Consider the following 16,800-nt stretch of genomic DNA (forward strand, 5'->3'; position numbering starts at 1 on the left):
ATCCTAAAACTGAAATTTTAAAATACAAAGTTCACGCTCATCATGGAGATGAGGGTCATCCTACCCGAACCATGTCAATAGGAAGAAACGCTTTAAGGCAGAGACTTACTTATGCAGAGGTGGATGAATTCATGGGCAGCAATGTCCCGGCAAGGGCTTAACAACCAGCTTTCTTGGGGGGGTTGGGGTGGGGGAAGGGGACCCTGATTTCCAGCATTTGCTGATTTCTGAGGTTTAAATATTCCCATCGTGACCAATTTCTACCCCATAGATACAATGCATGAAAGAACCTCCAGAGCATTGAAAATAGTAAAATGTAGTAGAGATCATTAGAAAGTGATGAGATTTGAGTATTTGTGACCTTGTTTATAATATAAAAAATTTAATCATACATTTTTAAATTTAAATTTTTAATAATGGCTGTTTTTTAACAACCAGCTCACAAAATTCCCAGCAATTGAACAAGCGGCTCTCGAGAACCCTGAGAGCTGGCTGCGGCCCACCAGTGCCTGCCAGGGAGAGTGGAGAGACGTTCGGGAAAGGGATAAGGAGGAAGGCAGAGCACCAAAGCAGGTTTTAGATTGTGAAGAAAATATGGTGAAACGTGGGTTTAGATTCTTCTTCATTTAAGTTAACACTTTACCATAGAATGGAAGTTTTAAAGCAAAGGCAGTGTGAACACTGAAAGGCATGTTGAATAGGGAATTTAAATATCCATTGTGGGAATTGGGGTAGTTAGTGGCTCAAGTTCCTTCCAACCTTGAGCCTCTAGGTTTCTGCTATTTAGGCATAGAACACATACCAGGGTCAGAGCTGAAGTCCAATGCCAGATAAAAAATCTACAGTGTGGAAGTAGACTCGTACTTCAAACAGATAGGTTATTTAGATAATAGTTTGTCTGCATTATAGGTCATTTGTGGTCACTTAATAAGAACACTTGCCCTGGCTGGTTTAGCTCAGTGGATTGAGCGTCGGCCTGCGAGCTAACTGTCGCTGGTTCGATCTTCCAGTCAGGGTACATCAGAGAAGGAAAACTCTGACTCCAAAAAACCTCCGCTGCCTTGCGGCATACCTCTTCTGGGGAAAGGCTAAGGGAGTAAACCCCGACAGAAAATCCGGAGCCGGAGTCCCTAAGGCGGTTTGACGTTGTAGTCAACACCGGCAACTCCTGCGGCGCACCTGAAGCCAAGCTGTATCGACTCCGTCTTTCCCTTGGACCCTTCAGCTGCGAAGAGAGGGGGGGTCTGCTGCATGGGCAACAGCAGACCCTCCATATCACCCTGCCCAGGCTCTGTAGCTTCAGCTCCACTGGAGAGGACACTCCAGCGTCATCGCAAGATGTCAATTCAACACGGGAGGAGACAGATGCCGTGTCACTCCCGAGTCGGACTGCACAGCCATTCTCGGCGGTGCAGATAGACACTTGAGAAGCTACACCATCGTCTCTCGAGACGGACGGCTGCCGACGACGACGACGAATAAGAACACTGAAAACAGATTTCAGAGATAATGTTGAATTTCATCAATGTTGTGTTTTATACCAAAGAGATATTCAGGTTATATATTTATAGACTCTACTTCCCATCAAATCATAAAACAAGATTTTTGGTTGCAACTTACATACAGAAGATAATGGCATGAATTTACCAGTCTTTCCTTGATTACATACGCACTGTCGAAAACCCCAAACAAAATGTTTCTCTGCTTTATGGTCAAACCAGGGATTAAATCACATCTGTGTGTACAGTTATAATGGATTACAACTCTTACTTTAATGTGAAAAATCTTTAACATAGATTTTATCATCATGCTCTAATATCACCAGCACTAGAATTGACTTTTAAAATTAAGTTTATTCTTTCCCTTAATATATGTTGATTATAGAATATCTGGAAAAACACAAACGTCAAAGGAGAAAAAATTACCCATTGTATCACTGCCCAGAGACATTTCTGGGAACACCTTGGTACATTTCCTTCCTGTCTTTTTTGGCTCCACATGTTTTGTTTATTGTACATACTCGTGATCATATGGTATCTGCATTTTGTATCCTGCACCTAAAACACCAACAATTAATTTCCTCTGTTTTTACAAAAGTTTGGCTATGTAATAATCCACCTGGTGGATTCACTGCTGTTTTTCTTAAACACTTTTTAGCGTAGGATTTTTGGTGATTTGATGGTAAGTTCTATACCTTGAACATTGTGGTGTGAATTATCATTATAGTCTAGATTTTGCAGAGTTTCGGGAAACCGACTTCTGGGCCAAATTTATAGATATGAAGACAGTACATAAAAATATTCTTATAGTTTCCCTTGTAAAGCCCTTGAACCTGCTCCATATCAGAAAGTATGACTGTGGTTCACCAATATGTATCACTTTTTAAGCAGGGACTTCTTTTACCCTTGACTCTGTGGTCTTTCCTAGATTGCTGCCCCACCCCCACCCCCACCCCCATCCCCAGTTCTAACTGGCTAGGGGAAAGGAGCTTCTAAACAGTCTCACTTATTCAGTGTAGAGGAAGGTTTACGTTCATCTTAACTCCAAGGAAAAAGAACAACTTTCAACTGATTCTTCCAAACAACTCTTCTTTTTTCATATAATACATTTTAAAGAACTGTCTTACAAAAACTCACAGATGAGTCTTGAGAGCTCCATGGTGCTGGCCAGACTGTGGATGTCCTTGGTGCCTCTCAGCACAGATTGGAAATAGAACAGCTCCAGGACTTACAGACTCTCTCCAGCACTTCACCAGGAAAACCTACAGCAAGTTTTCCTCTTGTGTGCCTAACCAGAACTCAGTTCTGAAGGGATCTATTACTTGGTGCATCTCACATATGGTCAGGTGCTAAAGACCTGGATAGGGGCTCATGTGAAAAAATGCTTTCATGATAGCAGGTGGATCATGTGGATAAGGAAATGGTACCCTGTGGGATTCTCTTGGATAGTATGTATTCAGGGACAAATGACCATTTGGAAGTAGTTGGGATGAATCTATCTACTAGCAACTTAAATATTTAACCAACTATGGCCTAACAAATATAGATCAAAATGACCAAGATAATTTGTAAAATGCCTCTTTCTTCCAGGGATAAGAAGGGTGAGTAAAAACATTTATGATATGACAAGCTTTAAGAAGCCAGCATTCCACTGATTTTCTTCCCAAGCCGGATTTATTCAGTTATCCATTAATCCAACAAATTATGTGGCTGATATGAGGATGAATAAGACATACTTTCTACTCTCAAAGGATTCAGTCTAACAACACACATATACTTAGATAATTTAAAAATAAGTCACTAAGAGAGAAGTGTATAAGATTTTATAAGAATATTTAGGAAGGGCACCCACCTCAGATTAAGGTGGGTAGGGAATGGGAAAAAATATCAGTGAAACCTTCCTGGAGGCAGTTATATCTAAATTGGTTTTGGAAGAACAATTTACTGGCTGAGGAAGGAAAGGGGGATGGGCATGGGGGACTATTGGGGTGGGGAGATGGTTAGAGGATGGTGCTGTTCCTAGCAGAGAGATAGGCTCAGCCACGGTGGAGGGAACATGGAATCAAGACTTGTGTTCTGGCGGTGCTTGTTTGACATGCTTATTGTGCATCTGTAAAAATGTCAAGTAGGAAGGGAGGTGTTTGTGTCTGAAGTTCTGGGGTGAGGACAGAGCTGCAGATCTATAATAGTTTTGGCAGCCACTGGTAAATACATGGTATTTACATCTGTAAATATCTGGAAACACTATATGAAATTTTCTGGGAGAGTGTGTGATTAGAGAAGGGGACCCAGGACAGTGGCAAGGGAGAAAGATCACCTTAACACTTAGAGGGTGGTCTGGAAGGAGGAGCCAGCCAAGGAAACTGAAATGGGAGACTAGAAAGGTTGGAAGGAAACCAATTATGTGTCAAGGGAAAAAAAAAAGGCTCAGTGGGGATGGGGAGATCAGCCATTTCAAATCCCTTTGGGAAGCAGAGAAAGATAAAACCAAAGAAGTAACCATTGGCCCTAGCTAGATTCTCTCCCTCTCTTTCTCCCTCCCTTTCCCTCTCTCTGAAAATAAATAAATAAAATCGTTAAAAAGAAAAAAAGAAGTAATCATTGGATTTGGTAACATGGAGACCGTTAATAACCTTGACAGAAATGTAGGGACAGAAGCCTTAGTACAGAGGATAGAAGATAGAATCTAGATAAGGGAGGAAATGTAGACAAGAGCAACCCTTGCTTCTGGGCTAGTGGGTGCGCTGGCCTCTCTTCCTGAAAGCCACTCAGAAGAAAAGGAGGCAGTTTATCGTGTGCTTAAATGACTACTCAGGGTCAAAAGTGCCAGATCCACTTGTATCTGGGTAACCAGATGCACAGACCTTTGATTTTTAGACACATCTTAGCTCATCTCATAAGCAGCCCATCTCAAGATTCTATAATGTTCTTAGAAAAGCACTCAGTACATTGTCTGTGCTATATGAGCTTTTGTTATGATCATCCCAGTTTTAGGCAAGCTTTATCGGCTTCTAAGAACAAATCATTTACGTAGACCAAATCATTTTTCAGGATATGTGAAGATTCAGATGTCAAAAACTGAAGTACAAGAAAGAAAAATGATTTGCATATTGGGGTGCCAGTCCCCAGTTTAATGGTATGTTCTCTCTTCTCTGCCCTGAGTTCTGGTTAAGGTGGAGAGCTCTCACTAGTGACAAGAAAAAGAAACAGTAATGGCATATGCAGAGAAGTACATTTATGAAATCAACCAAAATAGAAGTAAATACAGCACACGGTGCATTGAAGTCTTGTATCTGTTTGCACAGGTAGCTGAAAGATGACAGATAGAGGGTGGATTTTTAGTTTTGGTTTGTCCATTAGTAAAGTAAAAAATATTAATGTAGAAATGGAGGAATAATAACACAACTGTACAGCTGTTCCTTTGTGGGGGAATCCTGAAACTTAACAATTGAACTCTCTGGAGATCAAGAATAAGAAAGAAAGTGGAAACGAGGAACAGGAGGTGTAAATATTGTTAACATCCCCTTGGTCTCCAAATGCCTTATCACTTATTTCAACCTTAAGGTCAACTTCTGGATATTTTTGCAGGTATTTTTTCGGGTGGAAAATGTGGATGTCTCTCTCCTGGGAGTATTGTGGCAATTCAGCGAGATGTACATTGGGACTGCATCTTTAATGCATCTTTCAATGAAGTGCACTTCCTCTCTTGGTTGATGACTGGTTTTGTTTATTTTTTCCCTTATACCTCTTAACTCTGTTGAAGATGCTTTCAATACAAATCTAATCATAACCACAGTTAACATTTGTCATGCACTCAAATTAAGTCATTTAATCTTTGAAAAAATCCTATAAGGTAGGAAGGATTGTTACTATCATCCCTTGTGTGGAGTCAGCATTTGGCAGCCTGCCTTCAGAGCCCAGGTCTCAACCACTGTTTCTACATCGTTAGCTGGACAGAACTGGGCCACTTTCTCGGCCACATTCTGCTATTAGCAAACTCAGTTTTCTCTTTAGAAACCATTCTTAACTGCTTTCAGTCTTCAAGGACTCTTGCCTCTGTTCCCGGGTCACCCAGATGGAACCAGCCGAGCTACGTCCTTCTCACCTCCGCGAACTTTCACCTTGGCCAAGGAGTTTGCACCACTGTCCCTTTTTTTCACTGGCCTCAGGGCTAACGCACAAGGTCACTATTTTAAGTAGCAATACGGGTAATTCGCTAAAAAGACGCAGGCCCGCACGAATCCCTGCGAGCGAGCACTTGAACAGGACAGCTGAGCCCGCCCCGGAGTCCGGACACTGGCTGGAGGGCTCGGGACACTGTGATGTGCAGCAGAACCGGGAGAGCAAGCACCCGAGCACTGAAAGAGACCAGATCACCAGAGCGTGGGCCAGGGCGCGGCGCAGCCAGTCCAGCCGGGACACCACAGCTTGGGCTGGTGTTGGGGACCCGGGGAAGGAAGGGGCGGGGCCAAGAGCCCGCCGGGCCGCTCTCCCACCTCTCCCCACTTCTCTCCGCCTCTCCGGCCCAGCCCGGAGGCTCCGCCCCCGGTGACGTCATTGGCCAGGCCAGCCGGCGCCATTTTGAAAGTGGAGTCGCCTGTCCCTGCTGCTGCCGCCGCCTCCGTCGTCGTAGCTGCCGCCGCCGCTGCTGAAGAAAGAGCAAGAGCAGGGAAGCCACAGAGTGAAATCCACCATCCTGCTGGCTCTTCTGCCTGCCCCTCCTTCTTTTTCCCCGGACCCCCGCCCCCAGCCCCCACAGGTGCCATCCGCCGCCATCCGCCCTCTCTACCCCCCCATCCCCAGGTGAGGGGGGTGAGTTCAGGAAGCGGAGACCCCGAGGAACCCAGCAGGGTCACCATTTGCAGCGCAACATGGCAGGTAAAGGAGAAATCACCCTCGGCCACTGACAAGGCGCCGCTTCCTTCCTTCCTTCCTCCATCACCCCCTAGCGACCGACCGCCTGTGCCTGTCGTAGAGCCACGGGGGCGCCCCTTGGATTTCAGGGAATTGGTCAAGTGGGGTAGGGTGGGGTGGGGTGGGGGTGGGAAGGGTTCTGGTGCGGCGAATGGTCGCTGTGATAGCGAAATGGCTTTTAAAACGAGCGCTGGAACCTGGGCACGGATGGGGGTGGGGTGTGCCGGCGAGCTGTGGGATAAGGCGTGGGTGGGGCGGGGGTGGGGGCGAGTGCAGATTTGTCCCTACTGCTTTGGAGCCTGGTGTAACCTCCGCCTCCCCCTCCCTCCCGGCTCTTTGGAGGATCTTTCTTCATTTAATTACTTACTGTTTTTCCCCCTGCTGCAAGCCTTCTTGGGTGTGTATACGAATATATTTTGCACTGAGAAGGAAGAGTGCTTTACAAGTTGAAATATAAGGTGTTTTCTCTCCTCACTGCGGGCACGTGTATTTCTGAGACTATAAACCTGAATTTTTTTGTCTCGCACCGCCTCCCTTTAGTTTGTTACCCTTTATGTCCAAGAGTGCAAGGCCTTGAGTACAGCAAGTTGCGTGAAAAATGTGATTTCAACTTTCCGTTTTGCATGTTAGCCTTGTGCAGATGTCTTTTTCCCAAAAGGGTTTCATTTGAGTTAGTTAAAATAGTTCTGGAGTTCAGTGATATAAATAGCCAGGAGGAGAGAGATTTAGGTAAAAGCTTGGGCGGGGGGGCGGGGCGGGAATGCATAGAGAAAAACAGGTTGGAATATTTAGCAAGGAATGTAAGTGCGGGAAGAGAAAGATAATTGCTTTGAGGATTAGTTTTGTACATTTTGGTGTGGCCGAATAGCTGCATCAGTGCTACACCTAGGTTCAGTCTCTATAGACCCAGGACATTTCCTCCTCTGTGCTTAAAAATGAACTCGACATTTTCTTGGCTTTTTTCAGTGTTGAGATAGAACCTTTGCAAAAGTTAACAGGTTGGATTGACTGATGGTTTGCTATAAGCGCGTTGCTCTTTGGCCTTGTTGAATAATGAAGTCAACTTAAAATTGTTTTGCAAAAGATGACAAATGAGCAGAATTAATCCTTTGCAGGGTCCTGTGATGAGGGATGAGGGATGAGGTGAAGGGGGGAAAGGACAGTCCACCAGCATTCATGTGACTTTTCCGGGAGCCCCTGCCTTGCTGCTGAGGAAATGCGAGGAGGGGTTGTTGGGTGCCCTGTGCACTGTGTGCACGCTTTGGTGACAGGGTGGGATGAGCCCTTGCTCCTCGCCTGGCAGTGATGTTCCTGAAGTTTTCTCCTCCTCCCGTGTTTTATGCTTGTTTAACCTTATCGAATCTTCTGCGTGCTTTTTGTACACTGAAAGGAAAACTGACTTTTGGTATTTGCTTTTTCCTGGTAGGTCTTCCTTCAGTATAAGGCCTTTATTGTATTTGAGGGGAAGGGAACATGGAAGGGAAGTTTTGAACACATGTACAATGTTAATGACAGTATGTGGCCTTTTACCATTTCATACCTGGAATCTTTTTTTTTTTTTTCCGCTAAAGCAATACCAACTGTTGGGGATTAACCTTTTTCCAAATTTGTGCTCTGGGGTGGTGGTTGTATGTGTGGGCAGTACTAGGCTGTTAGTACCCTGCCAGCCAGGGATAGCAGCTCAGTGTTTATGAGAAGAAATGTGAACAGAACACAGTTTTAATTGGTATTTGTTCTTCCAGGAGCTGGAGGAGGGAATGATATTCAGTGGTGTTTTTCTCAGGTGAAAGGAGCAGTAGATGATGATGTAGCAGAAGGTAAGAAAAATTTACTCATGCAGATTTTGAATATAGAATCTTCAAAATCTTGATTACTAAAGGATTTCTTTGCAGATGAGTTTGTTATAGTTTAAGAACATTTTGTATTGTCCAAGCAATGGAAGAACAGTTTTAAAGATCATCTTTCTGGAAAATAGTCTTAAATCTTTCATTCTTGATGCTTCATTATTAATTTCCTCTGAATTAAATGAAAGGACTGGTATATGATATATAAAACCATCAAAAGAAGGATCCAAGGTTCATATTATAAAGGTTTCCTTGCTGTGTAAATTCCATGTATAAGTAAATGGTGATGCATTTTCATGTTTGAACATCATTTTTAGACAATTAAGTTGAAATGGGTGCCATCAACACTTAACTCAGAAGTATCTTGACAGCATCTTTTATTTCTGAGTGAAGCTTTTTAGTATTTGCCTTTTCTTTTCTTTTTTTTTTGAACTTGCTGACTTTGAAAGTGGGTTGTTGATTGGCATATTCTATGAAGAAATTCTGGCTCAAGTGATGCATTTATTTCTTGTAAGGATTAATTTAGATGGATAAGAAAATAACTGCTATAGATATATCACATGTCTTCTGGGGAGCTTATTATACAATTAGAAGCTGAATTCCTTCAGTTGAAGTACTTAAGTCTTAGTTTTTCCTCCAAATTTGCTTATTAGTGTATTTCAAAAGTTTAAAAATTTGAATTGTTCGGATTTAGCATTCATTTGAGATGGTCTTAGGTGGGGGAGGCATCATTTCCCAAAAAGCGATTGCATTATTTCATCATTCATCAATATTATTTAAAATTTGAATTTTAATCGTATTCTGTGTCTTGAATACAGTAGGAATTTTCCAACAAAACTCAGATAAATTAAAACATGTACTTTTAATTTTTAAAAATTGTCTAGTGAAAGCTTATAAGTCATTTTTCTCAAGATTATGTTGTCCTTGTATTAAGACCCTATTTCTGCCTAAGAGTACTGTTGTTTGAGGATTTTCCCCTATGAGGTAGGATGATGCTTTGTGTTGAGCCACTAGGAGGCTTGGATTTGCTTTGTGTCATTTGTAGTGATCCATGGGTCTTGAGTCTGATGTGTCCTGTGGCAGGTCAGCTGGCATGAGTGTGCTTGTGGTACTGCATAGGGTACTCTTGTTTATTTCCATTTGAATCTTCCTCCTCTGTTTTTCAGATGAGAAACCATGACCTTACAGAACTTAAGAGACTCACTAATAGTCAAACAAACAGGGCAAGTCAAGGTTTTCTGGTGAAACCTTCGGTGTGGGACTTGTTTGGAGAAATTAATTCTAAGTTCAAGGGAGGAGTCTTGTGTTACTAATTTTGTAACTTCACTACCTGTTGAAGAGTAGGCACTCAGATATTGGATCATTAGCTCTGTGCTGTTGTGTAATGTTCACCAAATTAGGAAAGGGCTGTATACTTGAAAACATTCCTTGTTTGATTTCCACTTATTCCTTTTATCAGCGATCCATTGGGGGCTGCCTGAAACCTGGGCCCTGGGGCAATGAGGTGTCTAGACCAAAAATCCTGCCCTGAAGGAGCTCATAGTTTTACTTGTTTAATGGTAGGCAGAAAGACCGCATGGATGTTTTGTTTGTTCATTTATTTTTTTCTTAAATAGGAAAAAATGTCCAAAGTTTATTACAGAAGCACATAAGGGGGTGCCGTAACATAATGAGACCTGAAAGCATTGGGCAGTTGAGGCTGACGTGCCATTCTGGACAAAGGAGAATGGTGGTCAGGGGTCCGGCATTTCAAGGGAAAAGTAGGCAATTTGCAGGTAGATGAGAGAGTGAACATGTAAACAGATTTTTGCTGGGCCACTCACAAACCATGTACATAAGAGGGCAGTTCTGCCAACAGGCTTGACCATATTCTGTCTGCCCCGGTCGGTTCTTGTGGTGATGCTAGGTGGCACTCCCTTCCTGAAGCCCACTTTTCTCTCTGAATTCCTCTAGGCAGGTAAAGGGAGGGTCAAAGGTTCTTTCTGAATCTTTTGTTTCCTAACAACCAGCCCAAAATCAATATTCCAAAATACATATTTTGGGGTGGCAAAACTTTGGTCCTCTTCAGCCCTGCCTTTGAAACAGGGAATAAAGAGATTCACATTCCAGAAACTAAGTTGGTAGGTTGCTCCTTTTTCATTGAACAACATTCAGCCTTGAGAGTGAGTCAGTTCAGTTAAACCCTTGTGTGTCCTTTTAGAAGGCAGTGGTACAGATGGGCTCAAATTAGCCACATGGGTTTTATTTAATCAGAAGTAATTGATGATTCCAGACTTACCTTACTGAACCAAATGATTGTGGTACGTATAAATGGATCAGTTGTTCTCTTCTGCTGATACTTAGCTTCATTTTGCCACTGATTCATTAACTAATTTTCTCCTGAAGTTGTTAAATATTACTTCAACATATAGTGCATTTCTAGCACCTTAACATGCTGAGGCTTGGTATGTATATTTTAATAAAAATATGCCCTGTTTTAGTACCTATGTCTATACAAATGTGTTAAGTATAAAAAGCACCCAGTTTTCAAATTACACTGCTTTAATTCGGGTATCTTTGCATGCTGTACTTTACATATTATAGTCTATTCTGTTTATTTTACTAAGGGAAGATTTGCTTTTCCGAAATAAAATAAGATCAATACGTTGTGTGCCCCCCCCCCTTGATTTATACTAATCTCTATAAACAGGTTATGTTTAGCTCAACCTGTAGTTTGCCTATTTTCTGTTAACCATATATCCCAAGTTCTTTCCCATCAAAGGCTCCAAATTGTCTGTCTTTCCCTTCCTCCAGTTGGCTGTCACAGCCTACTATTTTTACCTCTGTAATGCTTTAATCTTCCTATATACCCATTTTTACCCTAATTCAGGTTCTCAGTATCTCTCATCAGGATTGCAGTAGCTTCCAAATGATTCCCTGCTTCTTGCTCTGTGTTCTCCCGTTAAGTTAACCTTAAATGCAGACAGTGTAATTTTCCTAGAAATCTTCAGTGGTCACTGTATCTGCAGGATTATGAATTACTTTCAGATATTTCAGCCCAGAAAATGAAACCCTTTACCACTGTGGCCTCTACTTTTTTTTTTTTTTTAACTTTATTTATTTGTTTTTAGAGATGGGGAAGAGAGGGAGAGTAACACTGATTGTTTGCCTCTCATACCTGCCCCAACTGGGGACCATGTGCTCTGACCAGGAATTGAACCGGCGACCTTTAGCTTTGCTGGACGATGCCCAACCAGCTGAGCCACACCAGACAGGGTGGCCTCTACTTCTCTAAGTTTATTTGGTAGTATGGTATATAGTCCAGCTAAATGGATATTGTTTTCCAAACAAGTCCTATACACTTACTTTTGGGTCTTTGTGTTTTGCTGTCCCCCCTTGGAATGCCTGACACTCCTCTCTCAGTTCTCTTATTGGAATCCTATCTATCCTTCAGGTCACGCCTAGAATCCTTCATCTCCCTTTTTCGGAAATATTTTTAAAATCTTCCTTCATAACATTTTGTACCTATAATATTTAGTACCTCAGACATCTATGGTGATACTGTAAGCTTAGTGCAGGACTAATATATCTTTCTGTGCTATACCGGACATCCTATATAAAAACTGCTGTGCTTAGAACAGTGCATGGCACACAGTAGGTGTTAAGTATTTGTTGAAAGAAAGAATATAAATGTTACTATTACAAGGTTATGAAGGGGTAGGAGAACAGGAGAGAGGTAAGCTGATGAGACCTATCCAGCCACCATGGGTTTATTTAGTTGGTAAGCTTTCTAACTGGATTGATGAGTTATATACAGCTCTGTAATGGAAGGAAGTCCAGAGACCTTAGGCTTTGATCCTGGTAACAGACTAGTACATATCACTTTAGATAAGCAAGTCTTGACTGGACTTACTCAAGGCTTAGAATTCTTAATTTAATATTAATGTTAAATATTAAGTAATTTTTATGATTTTTATTATTTTGATGTAAGTATAACTTTCCTGGCTTTCATATTTGATGATCTTAAGTTTCCATAGGAAATTATTTTAGAATATGATTTTATTATATCAAGCCTGTTTATGAACCTTGGATCCAGATACATTGTATCTTTTGCTTCCTGTTTATTTTTGGCAGGATTTAGACATTTATGGATGGTTCTCAGAAAAAAAAGTCAGTGGTAGAGTGGAAATATTCTCCAAATAAGGACATAAATAAAATTTTGGGAAACAAATAGTCTTAGGGGTTTCACATAATATTTAATGGTTTTGAATCTATTCTGTATGTAATGCTACATGGTTCTTAGAGTAGTATGCATGTTAGATTTAGGCACCAGAGTCAATTAAAAAAAATGGTAGAACCCTGTTGTTTCAGATTTCAAATATTGGCACATTAGCTATATTTTCCAAAACCTAATGGCCCAGACTAATGGTCTTATTTAACATTTTAATTTTGTATCCCATGTAATACTCCTTTCTTTTCACACTAGCATTACTACTGAGAGAAGTCTAGTATTTACACAGTACAATCACTTAAGGTAGTGTAAATTTGCCCATAAAATAACATGAAAGACCATATTTATCTAGTGTTAGGCAGTATCCTTGTTTTCTTTTAAGATACTAAACTTTTTCTTATTCCTTTATTGATAGAAAATGACGAGATAATGGCTTTGAAAGAGTATTAGCTGACATTTTATTTCAGGTTATTAAAATAAAAAAACAAACATTTTATACTCTTAGTGAACTAATTTTAAAATCCTTGAAAATTGTGAAATAAGCAGAATGTTGAAAGGTTGTTGAAGCAAATAACTTATTAGTAAAAAGATTCTCATATTATTTATTTGCACACATATATTGCCTAGTTTAGTTGAGTTATGGAAATAAAGGTAAACTGTATTTTAAGTTTCTTATGCTATTTAATAGGAACATTGAAGGGTTGGAGATTGATGTTTTAGCTAATATCCTCAACAGTAATCTCTTTTCCTTCTCTTAGGTGGTAATGGAAATTATAATTGAGTAATCAAGGGTCTGCAAGTTGCTTAGTAGAAGGAAAGAAAAATAAATGCCTGGTAATATATAAATTATATTGCTTATAGGTAATTGAATTTAATTATTACCACTGTAGAGTCAGTATAAGGAAGAGATGGCATGGCCATCTTAAGTAAATACAGCAGCCAGCATTTATTGAGGGCTTAACTATGTGCCAGGTATTGTTTTAGGAGTCATATATATATGTATTAATCTTCACAAAAACTCCATGAAAAAAATGGACAGTTGTTTTCCGTATTGTACAGGTGAGAAAGTAGGCTATCATTAACTGTGTGTCCTTAAGCAGATGGTGGAGTTGAGGTTCTTACCTCAAATCTTTTACTTCCCCTAATGTAATTTTATTTATTTCAAAACTCGAGCTACTTCTTTTAGTTCAGGTGAAGGTGTTGGAGGTTGTTTGAATTTGACCTGTTTATGACAGAATTTATTTATAATGCCTTATAGATTCTTGTTGTGTTGAAGTAATTGAATCCAGTTTGGAGACCTCCTGAATTTTCTGCTAGTGGATTTCTTAAGCTAGAACGTCCTATAAATGGGCTTTGTGAACCTTCTGAAGTTTTATGTAAAATTGTATTGTCTGTGCTTGTACATACATGCATTTTTCTGGTGAGAGGGTTCATAACCATGGTTGAAATAGCTAACTTTGCATTTCAGAGTGTGATCTGAGTGACCCTTCAGTTCTTTCATAAAGTTTATGAGATCAAAACTATTCTCATAATAACACAAAGATGAATTTGCACCAATGGTACAAAAGCAACATGTGTGAATCTTTTGATGCCTTAACATGAATCAAAGTCTTGGCACCAAACAATACCAGTAACTAGTCATGGTCATCTTTTATCACCATGTACTAGCAGTGAAAAAATGTCAGTTTTACTTAAGCATGTCCTTGATGAAACAGTAAAAATTATTAGTTTTTTAAACCTCAACTGCAGAGTACATATCTGTTTCTGTGTGACGAAATAGGAAGTACTCCTAATGCACTTCTGCTGCAGAGCAGATGCACCGTGGCTCTTTGGGAGGAAAAGCACCAGCATAAGGAATTATTTGAATTTCAGGCTGAACTAGCTGTCCTTTTCATTGAACATGATTTTTACTAGTAGGAACGACTGTCAACACTGTGGTAACTGAGACTTGGATGTTTGGCAGACATTTTCTCAAATGAACAGTGAATCTGTTGCTTCAGTGGACTGTATTTATTGCCCATGATACATTTGAGCTTTCAAGCAAAAAATTACAATTTTAGAAGTTGGTATCTGCCATCCTGAGCTTGATAATTTCCCAGTACCTAAAATTTTTTCAGGTGAGATCAGTAGTAATGATGTCTGCAATTTTTGATAGTGTGTAATGAAATGTGGCAGCATTTGGAAGATCGCTACAAGTGAGTCAGTACCTTACAAATGACCAATGCCTGTGATGTTAAAAAATCATGCATAAGTAAAGGTGCAAGATACAACACTGGATTTTAATGTAACAGACAACTAATAGGGTTTTAGATTCCACAAACCTTGAAGAAACTACCACATGTTGAGTTTTGGTATAGTATCAAAGAGATATCCAAGACTGCCTGCAAAGCCTATTAAAGCACTCCTCCCTTTCCAACTGTATACCTGAGTGAGGCTGGATTTTCTTCATGTAGTTACCCAGCACAACAAGGGTAGTGCAGTATGTTGAATGCAGAAACAATTAAGAGAATCAAGGCATCTGCTGTTAAATCAGATGCCAGTCTTCTCACTATTTGGGGGGGGCAATAGTTATTTTTCATAACTTTGTTAATGTGTAAGCCTTATTATTACTGTATTTAAATGAATAACTTTTAAAATTTAAAGGTTTTGGGGGTCCTCTGATTTTAATAACTGTAAGGGAAATTCTGCCGTGCAGAGATAATCTGACAACTGTTGGTTTAGTTTGTGATAGATTTCATTGTACTAATGCATGGAAAGACTCCTGAACCACAAGATAAGTGATCAGACTAGTGTGCTGCTTTTGTGCATGAGTGTCTTCAAGCTTTCTTGGGACGAGACTGTTTCAGCCTACTCCCTTTCTGTTCTTTGTCTAGATACCAAAATAGATCTGCCTTCAACTCTTCCGGTGATCCAAAGGACACCTTTAGGACAAAAATATGTGTTTTTAAGTTTAACTGTAGCTTAGATTAAATACCAGTACATATTTGCCAAAATACTTTAGCTCTAAGAGGTTTCGGGACATTTTCCACTCTTCTCAGATGCAACTGTCATTAATAGTTAATGTAGGATTACTGAACTCCTCAGAGCCTTGTCTAGTGCCATTTCTGGGTTGGCTGCCTGGTCATTAGAAAAGAGTTGGTGCCCTTGACATTGTGTTTTGAGCCCAGCATGTTGCAGTTTGATGTGTGGCTTTTTTTTTTCTTTAAAGAAAGGCATAACACTGGCATGGTAACTTTCTGTTTCCCAACTCTTAACTAGTAAAGGGAGGGGGAAGGAGAAGGAACAGTATTTTTCTTTAATTCTACTTTAAAGTACAACATAATTCTATTTTAAAATAGTTGCTGAATTTCCCATTCTAAGAATGTAGTATCGATTATTTATTACTTAGAATTTTCAATATTTTTGTGACTCTTTTCTGCCCTTAAAAAAATTTGTCAAAGTATGTAAGACTTTTAAAACTTGCTGTACCAGTTTTTTTCCATGTTCAAACATTGGGTTTATAAAAAAGAAAGCTAATTTTTTATTAATATGAATTATTTTTAGTTAATGTTAGCAGTAGTTGATTAAAATGTCATCTAGATCTTTGCCCGTGGTGTATGTGAAATCCTTGGCAAATCATTATCAAATGCTTCTACGTGCCACTATACCAGGGTTATATACTCCTACAGTTGTGGTTTCTGTTGGTTGACTTCCTTGAATGTTCAAATGTCAACTGGCATTTTTCTCTTCTGAAGTCTATGAATGATCTCCTTTATCCAGTTCAAGGAGGTTCGTGGACGAACCAATGTACCCTGCTTCAGGACATCTGAGCACATATAAAATTCTGCCTGTGGTTATATGTCTACTGAAATTTGGAGGAGTCAAGGGTATTTTTACATGGTAATGATAATTTTTAACCTGTGGAGAAGGTATTGTTTCTTAGGACTCCTCTTAGTACTACTTTTTCCTGACATAGTTAGAGGGATGAATCTTTTCTAAGGTATTGGACTTGACAGCTTTAGTGTATTCCCTTGGTAATTTTTTTTAATTAAAAACTACTGTCATTTTAATCATAGATAAAAATATTAGAGGAATATATTGGATTTTGAACCAGTTGCTTATTTTCTATTTCATTTAGAGGGAATCTAAATTGAGAGAAACCAAAATAGGTTAACAGTGATTTGGGGGAAATTTAAAAAAATTTTCTAAAGGTCTGGAACTTGCCGTTGTAGAGTTTCAGGTCTGCTCTGTGTAAAAGTAGAAATAGATCCTTTTTTTAAAAAAAATTATTTTAGAGGTTGAGGGAAGGGGTGAGGAGAGACAAGAGAGAGCATGAACCATCGCTTTGTTGTCC

The 16,800-nt window shown here is 40.0% G+C and overlaps 1 protein-coding gene across 3 annotated transcripts in view; it reads left to right on the forward strand.

Annotated features, from left to right (window-relative positions):
• Window positions 1–6,115: 6,115 nt before the first annotated feature.
• The window catches only part of PPP2R2A (protein phosphatase 2 regulatory subunit Balpha), a 76,255-nt gene continuing 65,570 nt past the window's right edge, over window positions 6,116–16,800 (forward strand). Inside the window, exons 1-2 of one of the 3 annotated variants that reach the window (XM_090290283.1) lie at window positions 6,116–6,377; window positions 8,156–8,230. In XM_090290283.1, coding sequence (XP_090146409.1) covers window positions 6,371–6,377; window positions 8,156–8,230 — 82 coding nt within the window. In that variant the 5' untranslated portion in view covers window positions 6,116–6,370. Of the gene's footprint in view, window positions 6,378–8,155; window positions 8,231–16,800 lie in introns of those variants that run through there. The other 2 variants (XM_090290282.1, XM_090290284.1) reach the window with 2 other exon arrangements.

This window comes from Furipterus horrens, unplaced genomic scaffold (assembly GCF_987537825.1).
Source record: "Furipterus horrens unplaced genomic scaffold, mFurHor1.1.pri manual_scaffold_10, whole genome shotgun sequence".
Classification (NCBI taxonomy): Eukaryota; Metazoa; Chordata; class Mammalia; order Chiroptera; family Furipteridae; genus Furipterus; species Furipterus horrens.